Source organism: Conger conger, chromosome 13, assembly GCF_963514075.1.
Source record: "Conger conger chromosome 13, fConCon1.1, whole genome shotgun sequence".
Classification (NCBI taxonomy): Eukaryota; Metazoa; Chordata; class Actinopteri; order Anguilliformes; family Congridae; genus Conger; species Conger conger.
The window spans coordinates 26,969,921-26,982,990 of NC_083772.1; the positions used below are offsets into that span (position 1 = coordinate 26,969,921).

The window sequence follows — 13,070 nt, forward strand, 5'->3', positions numbered from 1 at the left end:
TCCATCTCCCTGTGTCTTCACACCGGGACTGCTCCGGTCATTCTGAAACACATTCCTGTGATGACTGGAGATGATGTAAACACCTTCCAAGTGCCTTTAAAATAAACCCAGTGGCACATGACAAGTTGCCTCGCCTATGCTACGTGCTGTCTGTGAGGCCTGTGAGCCTGTAACACCCCCTCTCAGTCCCGTGTAGTGCCAGTCACTGTTAGTGTTACAGTGAATTATAATCATTCATTCAAATATCCAAACATGTTATTCAGAAATGTTATTTGTGTCAATGCGTTTGGCTACCAGTCATACAAGCTATTGTTTGAAACCTGATTCAAAACTTCCAGCAGGATTTAATGGCAGATTGGCTAATTTTTATATTGTAAACCTGATGTGTAATTTTTGGTGAGAAGAGACGTTTTGTTCTGGTGGTGTCTGAGAAAGTTGTGGCAGTGCCGAATCGCAGCACAAATGCACTGTTGGACCTCCATTGGTGCCAGTAGTGCATACAGTGCAGGTCTCTCCAGTGTTCCTGTAGGACTGTAGGTGACTGGAAATACCTTGAACAGATCAACCTTTAAGTATGCTACAGAAAGTATGCACCAGTACTGTATGTGCGTGCATGCGTGTGTGTGTTTGTGTGTATGTGCACATGGTTGTCAGATAGTAATTAGCAAATTAAAAAATACATTTTACATGTCAGATAAATTAGAAGTTTTAGCACTTGTCGGCACTTTGTGTTTGTTATTCAGAGTGGCAAACATTAAACTGCTGGGTTCAGGAACCATAGTTTTCAACAGATTCACACTCGCCCAACATTCCAGATGGGTTCAGTTTGGCTCTAGGCATTTCAGTCTGAGATATCATCCCTTCCCAGCAGCACATGGAGTCTCAGGAGTGAAACTGTACTTCCAGGTCCACACTGTGTGGTCATAACACATGGTTAGTTCCCAGAACCACGGGGAGTCTTTCCACTCAAGTGAGTAATTTTTCTGCTCCTGGTACAAGCTGGCTTGAAAACATTTAGCATTTGCAGAACACTGTCCTTAAAGATCCCCTGTGGACTGAAATAATGAATGCATTTTGTTACAGTAAACTTCACAGCTCGCCTTGGAGGTCATGTACACTTGTAATGTAAATATAAATGTAATATGTAATGTCAATATTATAAATGTAGTACTTGTATTGTTTTGTAAATTGCCTTACAAATACATTGTATTAAAAGCTAGTTCTCAGTTGCCCCTAGGGTGGTACAGTAAGAAATGAAATAGGAATTCAGAGAATGACTCTACGTGCCATTTAAATAAAGCCTCATTTCCTTTCGTTAGACATGTGAACAATAAATCAATTTCCAGCTTCCCAGCATTCACATCTGGGCATAGCAACTCATTGATAGAGTTGAAGAAGAGGAAACAGTTTCCATATAAAGAGAAAATTAGAAAATTAGAGAAAGATATGACCCAATTGTTGTAAACATGGGGTCAGTAAAATAGCTGAATGCAATGGCCCAACAGTGAGCCTCAAGGCACATGTACATTGAGTTTCATCAATACCAGTTGAGCCCAGCATGAGACAGGAGCACCGCCCTTCATTTTCAAAACTTGTCAATCGAGGTTTTGGGCTTTGGAAACATGCATGTGATGTAGTGGAAATGTGGGAGTGGTGTTTAAAAAAAAAAAGAATTTATGTAGCAGAAGGGAACGCAGTGAATTGTTAACCCTTCTTTTCTCTACAACCGTAAAAAACAGGCTCCTCTCCAAAAAATGAACTTCTGAGAGACAGGTTTTTCAGGCTATACATATACTTGAGTTCATTCTGGAATGTGCTCTGCTATGTATTTGCTGAGAACTGAATGTAAGAGACAGTGAATCCATTCCCATCACCTTCTGCTTTTATTTAATAAATAACACGCTCATTAAGAAAGAGGGTTTACGCATTACTCATTAACAGAGAGTAGTTAACCTGGCTGAAAGAGAGAGCTGTCACCGTGTGCGAATGACAGTTCAATACGAGACACTCATTGCCTTTGTCTTTAAACAAGTGTAGAGGGGAAGTGTGAGTCCAACTTGAACTATTCCGTCTTAGAAACATTACGTCAAACAGGTATTCGAACAGTGCTGTAAACTGCACGCTATTATGAATATTAATCCATTGTTTCATGCTCTCTTTTTGTCTTCCCCTTCCTACATTCTCTACCTCCTGCTCTCTTTTCTGCCTCCAGGGTAAGGGTTGAGGTCTGATGTGTGAGGCGTCGTTCCAAAGGCCATCCTCAGAAAAGCGTGCACATGCCGGGCTATGTCCGGTTGTCAGGGCAACGCAGGGCACAGGGGGGAACCCGAGACGGCAGTGGCCGCGGTCTGAGGCAGGCCAGGAGCCGCCATGCACCAGCTCTTCCGCCTGGTGTTGGGCCAGAGGGATCTGTCGCGAGCCGGGGACCTCTTCTCTCTGGAGGACGCGGTGATAGAGGACTGTCTCTCTGAGGCACTGGAGGAGATCAAGGCAATTTCCTGTTCGCTGGTGAGAACCGTACTGTCACCTCCAGGGTAAATGACCCTTTGTGTCTTGGCATGCTGTGGGACACGCACTCTAACTCTCCACATGGCTGCAGATGCACTCTGTGCTACAATATGACCCCTCTGTCAGGTCTTCACATGAAGCCCCTTTAATGTGTCATTTTGTGACATAATTGAATGGGCAAATTAAGCAGCTAAAGGGCAGAAGGAGTGGCTAGAGCTCCAAACCTTCATTTTCAGTTAAATTTCTCTTTGCGAAGAGGCCTCTTGAATTAGCACAGCTCAATAAGTTGCATTTTGGTCATCTGTCTCCAAGCATTTGATGGGAAAAACTAAACCATCCATAACTGACAAGCGTAAACTCCAGATGCTGTCTAGTCTAGGTGGCCTGGAATGTGAGGTGAATAACAAGCAGTAGTTAACTAAGTTTTTCTAACCGTATGGCTAGCTAGCTAACATAGCTGAAAGAAATATAAATTAGCAAAAAATTGTAACTTTATTAGGTGGCTGGCTGAAGATTATTATTACTATTATTTGCTAGTTAACAAACAACCTCCAACCTTTAGTTGCTGGCTAGCTCACTTGATTAAATGTTATAGCTGATGAATATTCATTCCTTGTGCTTGATTGTATATGAATACATTAAAATTAAGGAATAGGCTTAGCACTGCATAAAAATATACAGCCTATGGAGCTACTGTTTGCTTTTATGCAGACAATCATTGCCTATGTGTCTGGCTTAGGTCTCTCCTGATTAAACCATCTCCGCCTGCAATATTTGCTTACCTGGAGGTTACAGGCTATAACCTCGCTGTGAACGTGGCGCATCTGCTGTGGGCAAGGACAGTTGCAGGCTCTAATAAAACACCTCCTTCACTTTTGGCACTGGTTTTGGTGGCAGTATGCTCCTTGGCAAGAGGAGCCACACTATAAGGTGTAGAAGGTGGCCTGGGGCACACCTCATACAGTAAGTGTATATACAGTGGTGTGAAAAAGTTTGCCCCCTTCCTGATTTCTTATTTTTTTGCATGTTTGTCACACTTAAATGTTTCAGATCATCAAACAAATTTAAATATTAGTCAAAGACAACACAAGTAAACACAAAATGCAGATTTTAAATGAAGGTTTTTATTATTAAGGGAGAAAAAAAATCCAAACCTACATGGCCCTGTGTGAAAAAGTGATTGCCCCCCCTGTTAAAACATAACTTAACTGTAGGTTTATCAAACCTGAGTTCAATTTCTCTAGCCACACCCAGGCCTGATTAATGCCACACCTGTTCTCAATCAAGAAATCACTTAAATAGGACCTGCCTGACAAAGTGAAGTAGACCAAATGATCCTCAAAAGCTAGACATCATGCCGAGATCTAAATAAATTCAGGAACAAACGAGAAAGAAAGTAATTGAGATCTATCAGTCTGGAAAAGGTTATAAAGCCATTTCTAAAGCTTTGGGACTCCAGCGAACCACAGTGAGAGCCATTATCCACAAATGGCGAAAACATGGAACAGTAGTGAACCTTCATACCAATGAAAGAACATCATACCAACAGTAAAATATGGTGGTGGTAGTGTGATGGTCTGTTTTGCTGCTTCAGGACCTGGAAGACTTGCTGTGATAAATGGAACCATGAATTCTGCTGTCTACCAAAAAATCCTGAAGGAGAATGTCTGGCCATCTGTTCGTGACCTCAAGCTGAAACGAACTTGGGTTTTCCAGCAGGACAATGATCCAAAACACACCAGCAAGTCCACCTCTGAATGGCTGAAGAAAAACAAAATGAAGACTTTGGAGTGGCCTAGTCAAAGTCCTGACCTGAATCCTATTGAGATGCTGTGGCATGACCTTAAAAAGGCGGTTCAACCCTCCAATGTGGCTGAATTACAACAATTCTGCAAAGATGAGTGGGCCAAAATTCCTCCACAGCGCTGTAAGAGACTCATTGCAAGTTATCGCAAACGCTTGATTGCAGTTGTTGCTGCTAAGGGTGGCCCAACCAGTTATTAGGTTTAGGGGGCAATCACTTTTTCACACAGGGCCATGTAGTTTTGGATTTTTTTTCTCTTTTAATAATAAAAACCTTCATTTAAAAACTGCATTTTGTGTTTACTTGTGTTGTCTTTGACTAATATTGAAATTTGTTTGATGATCTGAAACATTTAAGTGTGACAAACATGCAAAAAAAAAAAGAAATCAGGAAGGGGGCAAACACTTTTTCACACCACTGTAGCAGTTTGCTGAGTGGCATGCTATTTATAACCCACCATAATGAAAGACAGAATTTCCATAGGAGCACTTGGCCTCTTAAAGATATCACATGACAGCAAGCTATTGAATCCATTTGAACAATAACTTGTTTTTAACTGACCATGACTCTCAGTAACAGTTGCTTTGTTCCAGCATAGCTAACTGTATAAAGGTCCACGCTGCTACAATGAAACTCCATTACCCAGCATCATGGGCGGCACCAGGGATTTTGAGCCCCATGAAAAGATCTCAAACTGGGACCCGCCTCCCCAGAAAATCATGTTCTGATATTGCCTGTGACCCCCATCCCCTCTGCCCAACATGCCAAGGGTGCACTGCCTACCAGAACACATCCCTGGCAGTGTGATCCACTGAATTCCCCCAAATTTATTTTGAGCTTGACCTTTCAGATCGCAGCATTGTCCGAGTCTTGCCTCTTCCAGAACGCTGCTCCAAGCAGTGTGGGGGAGCAGTGCATGGACATGTTGCACAATTTCTCTGGACATTTTAGGAGAGCCCTCCGAGACATTTAATCGCAGAGTATGTGTGCCCAGGACTGGTTCCAATGCACAAAGCTGTTTCTCATTCAGCTTCAGTTTCTTTTTTATATGATTTCATGATTCTTGTCATTTTCCCCAAAAGTTCATCTTAAAGTCCAGTGTCTCAGGGCTGGATGAACATGCAGCCTTTCGGGGTCAATGCACTCCAGTTTTAAACCCCACATTGTTTTAATTAGCAACTGTCTGTTGACTGCACCTAATATGCTAAGCACCATACTTTCAGAAGAATAATATTCTCATTATGATCAGTATGCAGTCTGAGTTCCAGTTAAAAATGAATATACTTCGATATAAACATTGATTTACATATTGATTAACAATACTTACCATCAAATATTATACATGACATAACTGCACAATTATTGATTGTTTTCTCTAACAGGGACAGTTATGTTTTGTATTTGGTTGCATATCTTTTGCATACATCTGACTTACACATTGATTTACATATTGATTAACAATACCATCCAATATTATGCATGACATACTTAACTGCAGAATTATTGATTGTTTTCTCTAACTGGGACAGCATGCACATATAACTAGTCATTTTGTCTTGCTGCAGTAATGGATTGACATTCCTTTGGTTCTAATTGGTTGCTGACAGGACTACCTGACCAATGACAATGACCAGGCCGTGGTGGAGATTTGCATCACGCGTATCACTACAGCTATCCGGGAAACGCGCTCCATTGAGAGGCATGGGGCAGCACTGGTCTCTCTGTGGGAGTCCTGCCTGGAACACAACCTGCAGCCCCAGGGCAAGGACGAGGACACGCCCCACGCCAAGATTGCCTCTGACATCACAAGCTGCATCCTGCAGGTCAGGTTCCCTCAGTCACCATTATAAACACATAGCTGTGGGCCAGCCCTCTCTGGTCACCACTGCAAACACATACCTGTAGCCTGTGTGCATCTCCTCCTTGACAGTCCCATAACTGTCACCCACCCTGGGTCAGCTCCATGATATACCCAGCATGCAGCAGTGTGACAGGTGTGAAGATGGACACGGTCGGGTCACCCGGTTGACCCATTCTTCCCTTGTAGGTTAGACCAAGACCAAGTTTGGGAACCTTTTTGGATTATTCTTTGTTACCTTTTTAAAAGTTGTTTACAAAGGCCCAGACCAAGGTGATTTACTCATTAGGGCTTAATTCCATGGCTGAACTTTTTATTTCAAAGTGACTCCTAAAGTATCCAACTGCAGTGGCTGTTCTGTCTGGTGTTAACAACTGTGGGTTTCTCAAGCAGTTGTCCAAGGATTTCAGAATGAAGATGGTTCATTTCCAGCAAGAAGACTACAAAAATTCTCTCAATGTTTCAAACTACCCATTTCGACTGTCAGAAACATTATTAGAAAATGGAAGATAAATGGAACAGTTGAAGTCAAGGCAAGGTCTGGAAAACCAAGAAAGATTTCAGATAGGATGGCCTGAGACCTGGTGAGAAACCCACACATCACTGCAAAAGAGCTGCAAAAAAGAGTAGCAAACACAGGTCTAGCTTTTCACAGGACAACAATACAATGTACTTTAAACAACAAAGACCGATCTACAATAATTGTGAGGTGTGCCAATAATCATTCAGAAAAAATTAGATTACTAAATAAAAAACATTGAAACATGAGAGTAAATGTATTAAAATAAAAGTATATCGTTTTCCTGTATGTCTGAACATAATTATCCATGTTATTGATTATATCCTGCCTTTTTCCTCTTTTTAATAAGGGTGCCAATAATTCTGGAGCCCACTGTACATTATGATTTTGCATTAATGTTGATTTATTGATGTTGAATTGTGTGATTATAAGTAATGGTGACTGTTCTGACAGTAGCTATAGTATGTGTACTGTATGTTCCCATACACCCTCCATTTACTTGCAGAGTAAATGGCTCTCACTGTCCCTCGCTGTGCCATTCCCCTAGACTCCTTCTATAACTGTAAGCTGGAGACTGAGGCTTAATTAGAGGGCCAGAGATGTCCAGACAGTTTTGTTAAATGGCTGACTTCTCCTGAGCTATTTGTGGAAGGAGCCTTTGATCTAACAGGTTGCCTGAAATTGGAATGACCTTTTTGTCATTAGTTTTTAGATTTTGTTTTTGGCACACTAGTATATGTAAACCTGGGGAGATTGTTAATCCAGACAGGGAGAGCGTGTGTGTGTGTGTGTGTGTGTGTGTGTGCGCGTGCTCGGTGTAGGTAAAATCTGTAAATACTAAAATCTCTACATATATGCATACATGCATATCTAGAATGTGTGTGTAGGGTGCCCCTTGCTGGACGTGAAAGAAATGGCAAGAAAATGAATGCCCTCTATATTTAAAATATAGTATGAGTTCTCGTAGTAAGCCATTGAGATTCTACTGCTTCAATCAGTTCAAACCAAAATATTTTATTCTTACAAACCCTATCAAAATGTTTAAGAATGAATCATAACATGCATTACGAAGCAGCTGAAATATCAAGTGACTTGTAGTAGTTCTAATGGTAGGAGACTTACAAGTGGTAGAAAAATCTGCAGCCTTAGTAGCTTTAAGCATTAACAAGTGTTGTAGTGTGAGCAGTAGTTGGTAAAACATTGGCAATGATAATAAGTAACAGGATGACAAATGGCAGCCTTCCTGTATGTTCTCTGATTCCACCTTTGGGGGGAGCCAAATCCTTTTCAGTGACTTTCTCACACAGACAAATGTGCACGTGTTGGCTAAGGACATAGACGTAGAGAAGCTTTCCATGTTGGGGAAGACATTCCTATCCCGCAATGTTTCCCCCAGCTCTCCCCTGTGTTTCTCATGAATCACTCTCCTCCCCTCTGTGTTTTCTGTGGACGGGGGGAGAGAGCGACTGAATGGCAGTCTTTATCTCTGCCTCCTGTCTTCCTGCTCTTTCCCGTCCACTGTGGTCAGAATCAGTTTGTCTGTGTGGTCCAGTTGAGCAGAATTGCACTGCTACATTTCATTCTGAGTGTCTGTAATATTTGTAATTGAATAGCAGATGTTTTTGAAACAATCAAGGACACAAGGAATCAGCATCCAAGTGCAATGGGGGTCCAAATTGAATTTACTTCCAGGAAAGAATTATCCAATGAGGAGTCTGAAAGGAATTATATATCTGTTGTGTGTGTGTGTGTACGTGTGTGTGTTTCTGTTGGGGGGATTACAAGATTGCAGTTTCTTTATGATCAGGGATGATAGATGAGAGTGGATGGCAGCCAAAAGTTCCGATTTGAATTGGATGAAATTCAGCACTGAAAAAAAATAATGGTAATCTGACCCAAACATTAATCACAATTTAATGTGTCACAAAATTTAAAGGTAAAGATTGAGATTGCGTTTTGATCCCAAATTCATGGATAATCCTGATCCAGCTAGGAAGGTGGATTTGTTTATGACAAATGTTAATATAATTTAGGTAGATGAGGGTACTGAGGCAATATTCTGTATTTTTAATTCTACTACAGTTTATTCATGGTAGCACTAAGCGCTTCCCTACCATGAAAGTGAAATAAAGCACTCATTCGCACCACAGCAAAAATAAATTTTGAACAACTACAAAGTTCAACAGCTAAAACAAAATCAGATGTCATTTTTTAAAATCTAGGATGTCCTTGTTTGCTTCAATATGAGTTTGATAGCCTTGTCCTGGATACATCAGTGAATGACTGCAGTAACTGTGCTTGAATTGCCTTTGTCTTTGTTACTAATCCTGAATGTAAGATGAGAGGGAAATTTAGTGTAGTTCTGTGTCCTGCCCATCAAGTGTTTCTATACAGCCTTCATTACTGTAGTTCTGGATCAGAAGCATCCTGTCATTTCATTTGAAAACCTGGGGGAAAATCATTTTGAAGTTAAGTGATGCCAACTTGGATTGCAAAATCCACTGCGACTACAAACATTAAACGTTATGAAGACCCTGGTCCAGGTTTGTGTTGGTGTAGTATTGGACCATAATGCACCTCTGGAGTGTGTGTGGAAATATGGCAGTGTTCTTCATCTGAATATCCAGGAAAACCCAGAATTAGTAAAATCTTGGAAAGAGAGAGGGGGAAACCGTTTGCATTCTTTTGAGTGAATAATCTCACAGCGTAATGCACCTGGTTGTGGTTCTCTCCCCTGCAGAACTACAACCAGCCCCCCGTGATGGCCCTGGCGGTGCCCGTGGCTGTCAAGTTTCTCCAGGGCGGAAACAAGGAACTGTCCCGAAACATGTCCAGCTACCTGTCCCTGGCAGCCATCGCTAAGGCTGATCTCCTGGCGGAGCACACAGAGGCCATCACATGCAGTGTGCTGAGAGGTAGGGATCGCCCCCTGTGGGTGAGTCATGAGCACATGTACAGCCCCGCTCCATCACTGCACTCACTCAACACCACCAAGCAGATCATCCACCTGACCATGTATGAAGGCCCAGTAAGAATGAATTACACAGCAAAATCATCCTGTGTCACGTGCTGAGAGCAGTCCCAGATGACAAGAAAGTGAAACTGTGTGGGAGACTTTACTATATTAAGCATATATTGATTGCATGTACAAGGTAGAGTAGGCCAAATTTATTTGTGGATATTTTTTGTTACTGGTTCTGTAAAGAAATCCAATTGGAAAGTATTGTAACTGATCTGTAAATAAAAATTGGATTTTCCCCCTTAAGTTTCCATAAAAACAATTACATTTTATACAACCATGTACATATCAGGTCTGTTTCAAAGTGGTTTACGGAGTTGCCTGGCTATCATTTGGCCACAGGCTAAGAACATGAAGCTGGCTCAACCTGGAGATGGTCATGCTGGTTCATCTTAAATTAGGACAAAGGCACATTCTCAAAGTCCTGGCTCTGTGAGCAAGTTATTCTTGGCTCTTCCTTGCCTACCCTACAGCCATGCTATTTGATAAATAATTGCATTTTACAGGACTTACTCATTGAATGTGCTCCCGGTCAGAGAAAGGTTTACAGACCCCTGTAAGATGAAGATCTGTGAAACAGCATTGTCATGGCACCCGGAAAAGGCAGTCTGGGGAGGGATGAGTGTCTGTGAACCCCATCTGCTTCAGTTTTAATATTCACTGGAATAACTTAATTCAGTTTAGATTGTGTGTATGTATTAACAAGCGGAAAGCTAATAAGATAGCTTCATTGATTGGGGGTCAGCCAAAGGACAAGGGTTTCACTCCAGAGGAAGAAGGGAAAGCGGTCTTCACCGTGTTGTCCATCTGAGAGTGTCAATGCCCCTCAGTGGGGCCTGCTCCCACACCCTAACAGATTTATTAAAACTCATTTTCTGCCTTTTCTAGAACAAATCGCCTCCGCTGGGCACCAGCATGAGTGAGGCTGTAATTCCTTGTGAACGGAGTCTAAATAAATAATTCTTTAATGATTAATTTATGGGGGCCTTTCTTTTTATTTACACATAAGTAGGCAATATGGGCAGAATTTATGGCAGGAGCACGTGAGGTAAAGTGCCATGCTAGAGGTCACAACTGCTCAGTCCCTCTGGAGCATGGAATCAATAAGGCCTTCAGTCATAAGTCAAGCGGCAGTGGCCCTGCACCATATCCTGGTTGCGAAACACCCCCCACTTCATCACGAGGGACCCTTGTTATGAAACTTCATTAGGCAACCACATTAGAGAGCCTCATTAGGGACCGGACGGGCCCCAGAGTCCCCGCCCGCTGGAGGGGTGATTGATGGAGGCCTGGCCAGGGCGGTGCCTTATGGTGCCGCTTAAGAGCGCTGGAAAACGGGGAACCATGCTCGGTAAGCTCTTAATGGGCTCTGTTCGAGATTAATCTGCTCCCAAAGTAGACTGAACAGCAGGAGCCCCCAACACCTGACGCACGAAAACAAGCCCGCAGAGCAAACAAGAGTGCACCAACATGAACCACGACAGGTTTCAGCCCTCCTCCCCGTCCACACCCATCGAGCATGCGGCTGCAGTGTCCAGAGAAGGGTCCGTGTTAGCGTGGTGCTTTTCCCAGCGGTTAGGAGGGCTCCCCCAAATCATGCCATCCCATTGCAGCCCCCAAGCTACCTCCCAAGTTCCCATTTGCGTGTCCATACACATTAATTAAATAATAATGACACCCGCAACAGAGATTTTTTGTTTTATGCTGGTACATCTTGCAGATTAGTACAATTTGCATAGTAATCAAGGAAACCTCTTCACATATGTTGCCCTCAAGTAGAAAATGTACCTGGCCACTTACCTGCTCTGCGTGTGCCTGGGTATTTATATGTGTTAACATTTTACGGGCTGTAAGGAAAGGGTATGTTCTTCCCCCTTCTTTTCACTGCCTCTCTGTGGGTATGGGGGCCATTCTGTACAGTTCTGGATGGGGGTGGGGGGGGGGGGGGGGTAAATGAAAGACAGGAGACATTGCAAACTCTGGCTGATCTCCAAACATTTGGGAAGCTTTAGAACTGAACTGAGGCCAGACTCCACTCTCCGTTTCGCTTTTGACCGTGTTTAGTGAGCTTGGTCATGCAGGTATGACTTGTGGGCTATGGCTGTGGCAGGCTTGTTGAAATAAACCTGAGCTGCTTCGGCAAATGCTCAGCTGTATCAATGGTTAAAATGTTAAATGTCAGCAGCGTAAATACATGTAATAGAATGTAATGCAGTATATAGCACTTTAGCAGGCCCCTGAGCTCTCTGTACCCCACACAGTCTGCAGAGAGGCATGTCAAGGACCTAAAGCTGTTGTACGCTTCTTCACAGTACCCCCTGCCTCCTCTCTCTCCCCCTTCCCAGCACTCCACAAACCAGTCGAGAATCGTGGCTTCTTCACGCAGCCTTGTAAACACTAGCCTCTCCACAGTTACCACTGCTGCTACTGGGAACCAATAAACACTGACCTTTCACCTCCTCGGCCCCCAAAACAAGAAGTGAATTTATGTAAGGAAGGCAGGGGGTGGTTGGGGTTGTGTACTCAGGGGCTGTTTTTGGAAGAGGCCATTTTTAGTCAAGCTAGTCTCAGAGCTCTAAAGTACCAGGTTGGCCTGTGCAACACTGGCTCAGGTAACACTACACTAACAGCACAGGACTACCTCAGGTAAAGCAAGACTTCTTTATATTACCCTACATTGCCCCAAACCTACCCCAGGCAGCATGCTATGACCTCAGGTAAAGCACTCTTGTGTTATCCCTGCTGTAAAATCCAGCTATGCCAGCTTGACCAGCTCAATTTTCAAGCAATCATAAGCTGGTCTGGCTGGGTATGAGCTGGTCAACCAGCATGGCTAAGCTGGTCATAAAGCTGATCTAGCTGGGTATGAGCTGGTCAACCAGCTAGTGCTGGTAGCTTATCTGAGCCGGTCACTGGTTGACCAGCTACCAGCTGTTTCAAAACATAGCTTGAACTGGTCAACCAGCTAAACCATCTCGAGCATGGAGCTGGTCTGAACTGGTCAACCAGCTACCAGCTGTTTCAAAACCTAGCTTGAGCTGCTTTTTTCAGCAGGGAAAATTATTGCTAACAGCACCTTGCATCAAACCTTTGAGCTTTCCAAAACTCAGTTTCTTGTGTAACACGGCACTGCCGCAGGCAACGTTACCTAAGGTAACACAAAACTCATGTGACCAAGACAGAGGGAAGAAAGCATCGAGGGTAAACAGCTGTCTCCGGGACGTTGCAGACTGCATTTACTTCTGAAGACTGACCTCCCTGCCCCTCCCCAGCCCACAGACGCTTTCCCGCTGTGCTCACAGGAAGTTGAACTGAGTGACCGGCGACATATCCCCTTGGCCAGACACGCGGTCTATTAGAA

At 43.2% G+C, this 13,070-nt stretch overlaps 1 protein-coding gene across 1 annotated transcript in view; it reads left to right on the forward strand.

The window, feature by feature from the left end:
• The first annotated feature begins 2,370 nt into the window (after positions 1-2,370).
• veph1 (ventricular zone expressed PH domain-containing 1) overlaps positions 2,371-13,070 on the forward strand; it is a 55,815-nt gene continuing 45,115 nt past the window's right edge. The window contains exons 1-3 of the mRNA XM_061218078.1: positions 2,371-2,508; positions 5,920-6,135; positions 9,431-9,605. Of these exons, the coding sequence (XP_061074062.1) occupies positions 2,371-2,508; positions 5,920-6,135; positions 9,431-9,605 (529 nt within the window). The remainder of the gene's footprint in view (positions 2,509-5,919; positions 6,136-9,430; positions 9,606-13,070) is intronic.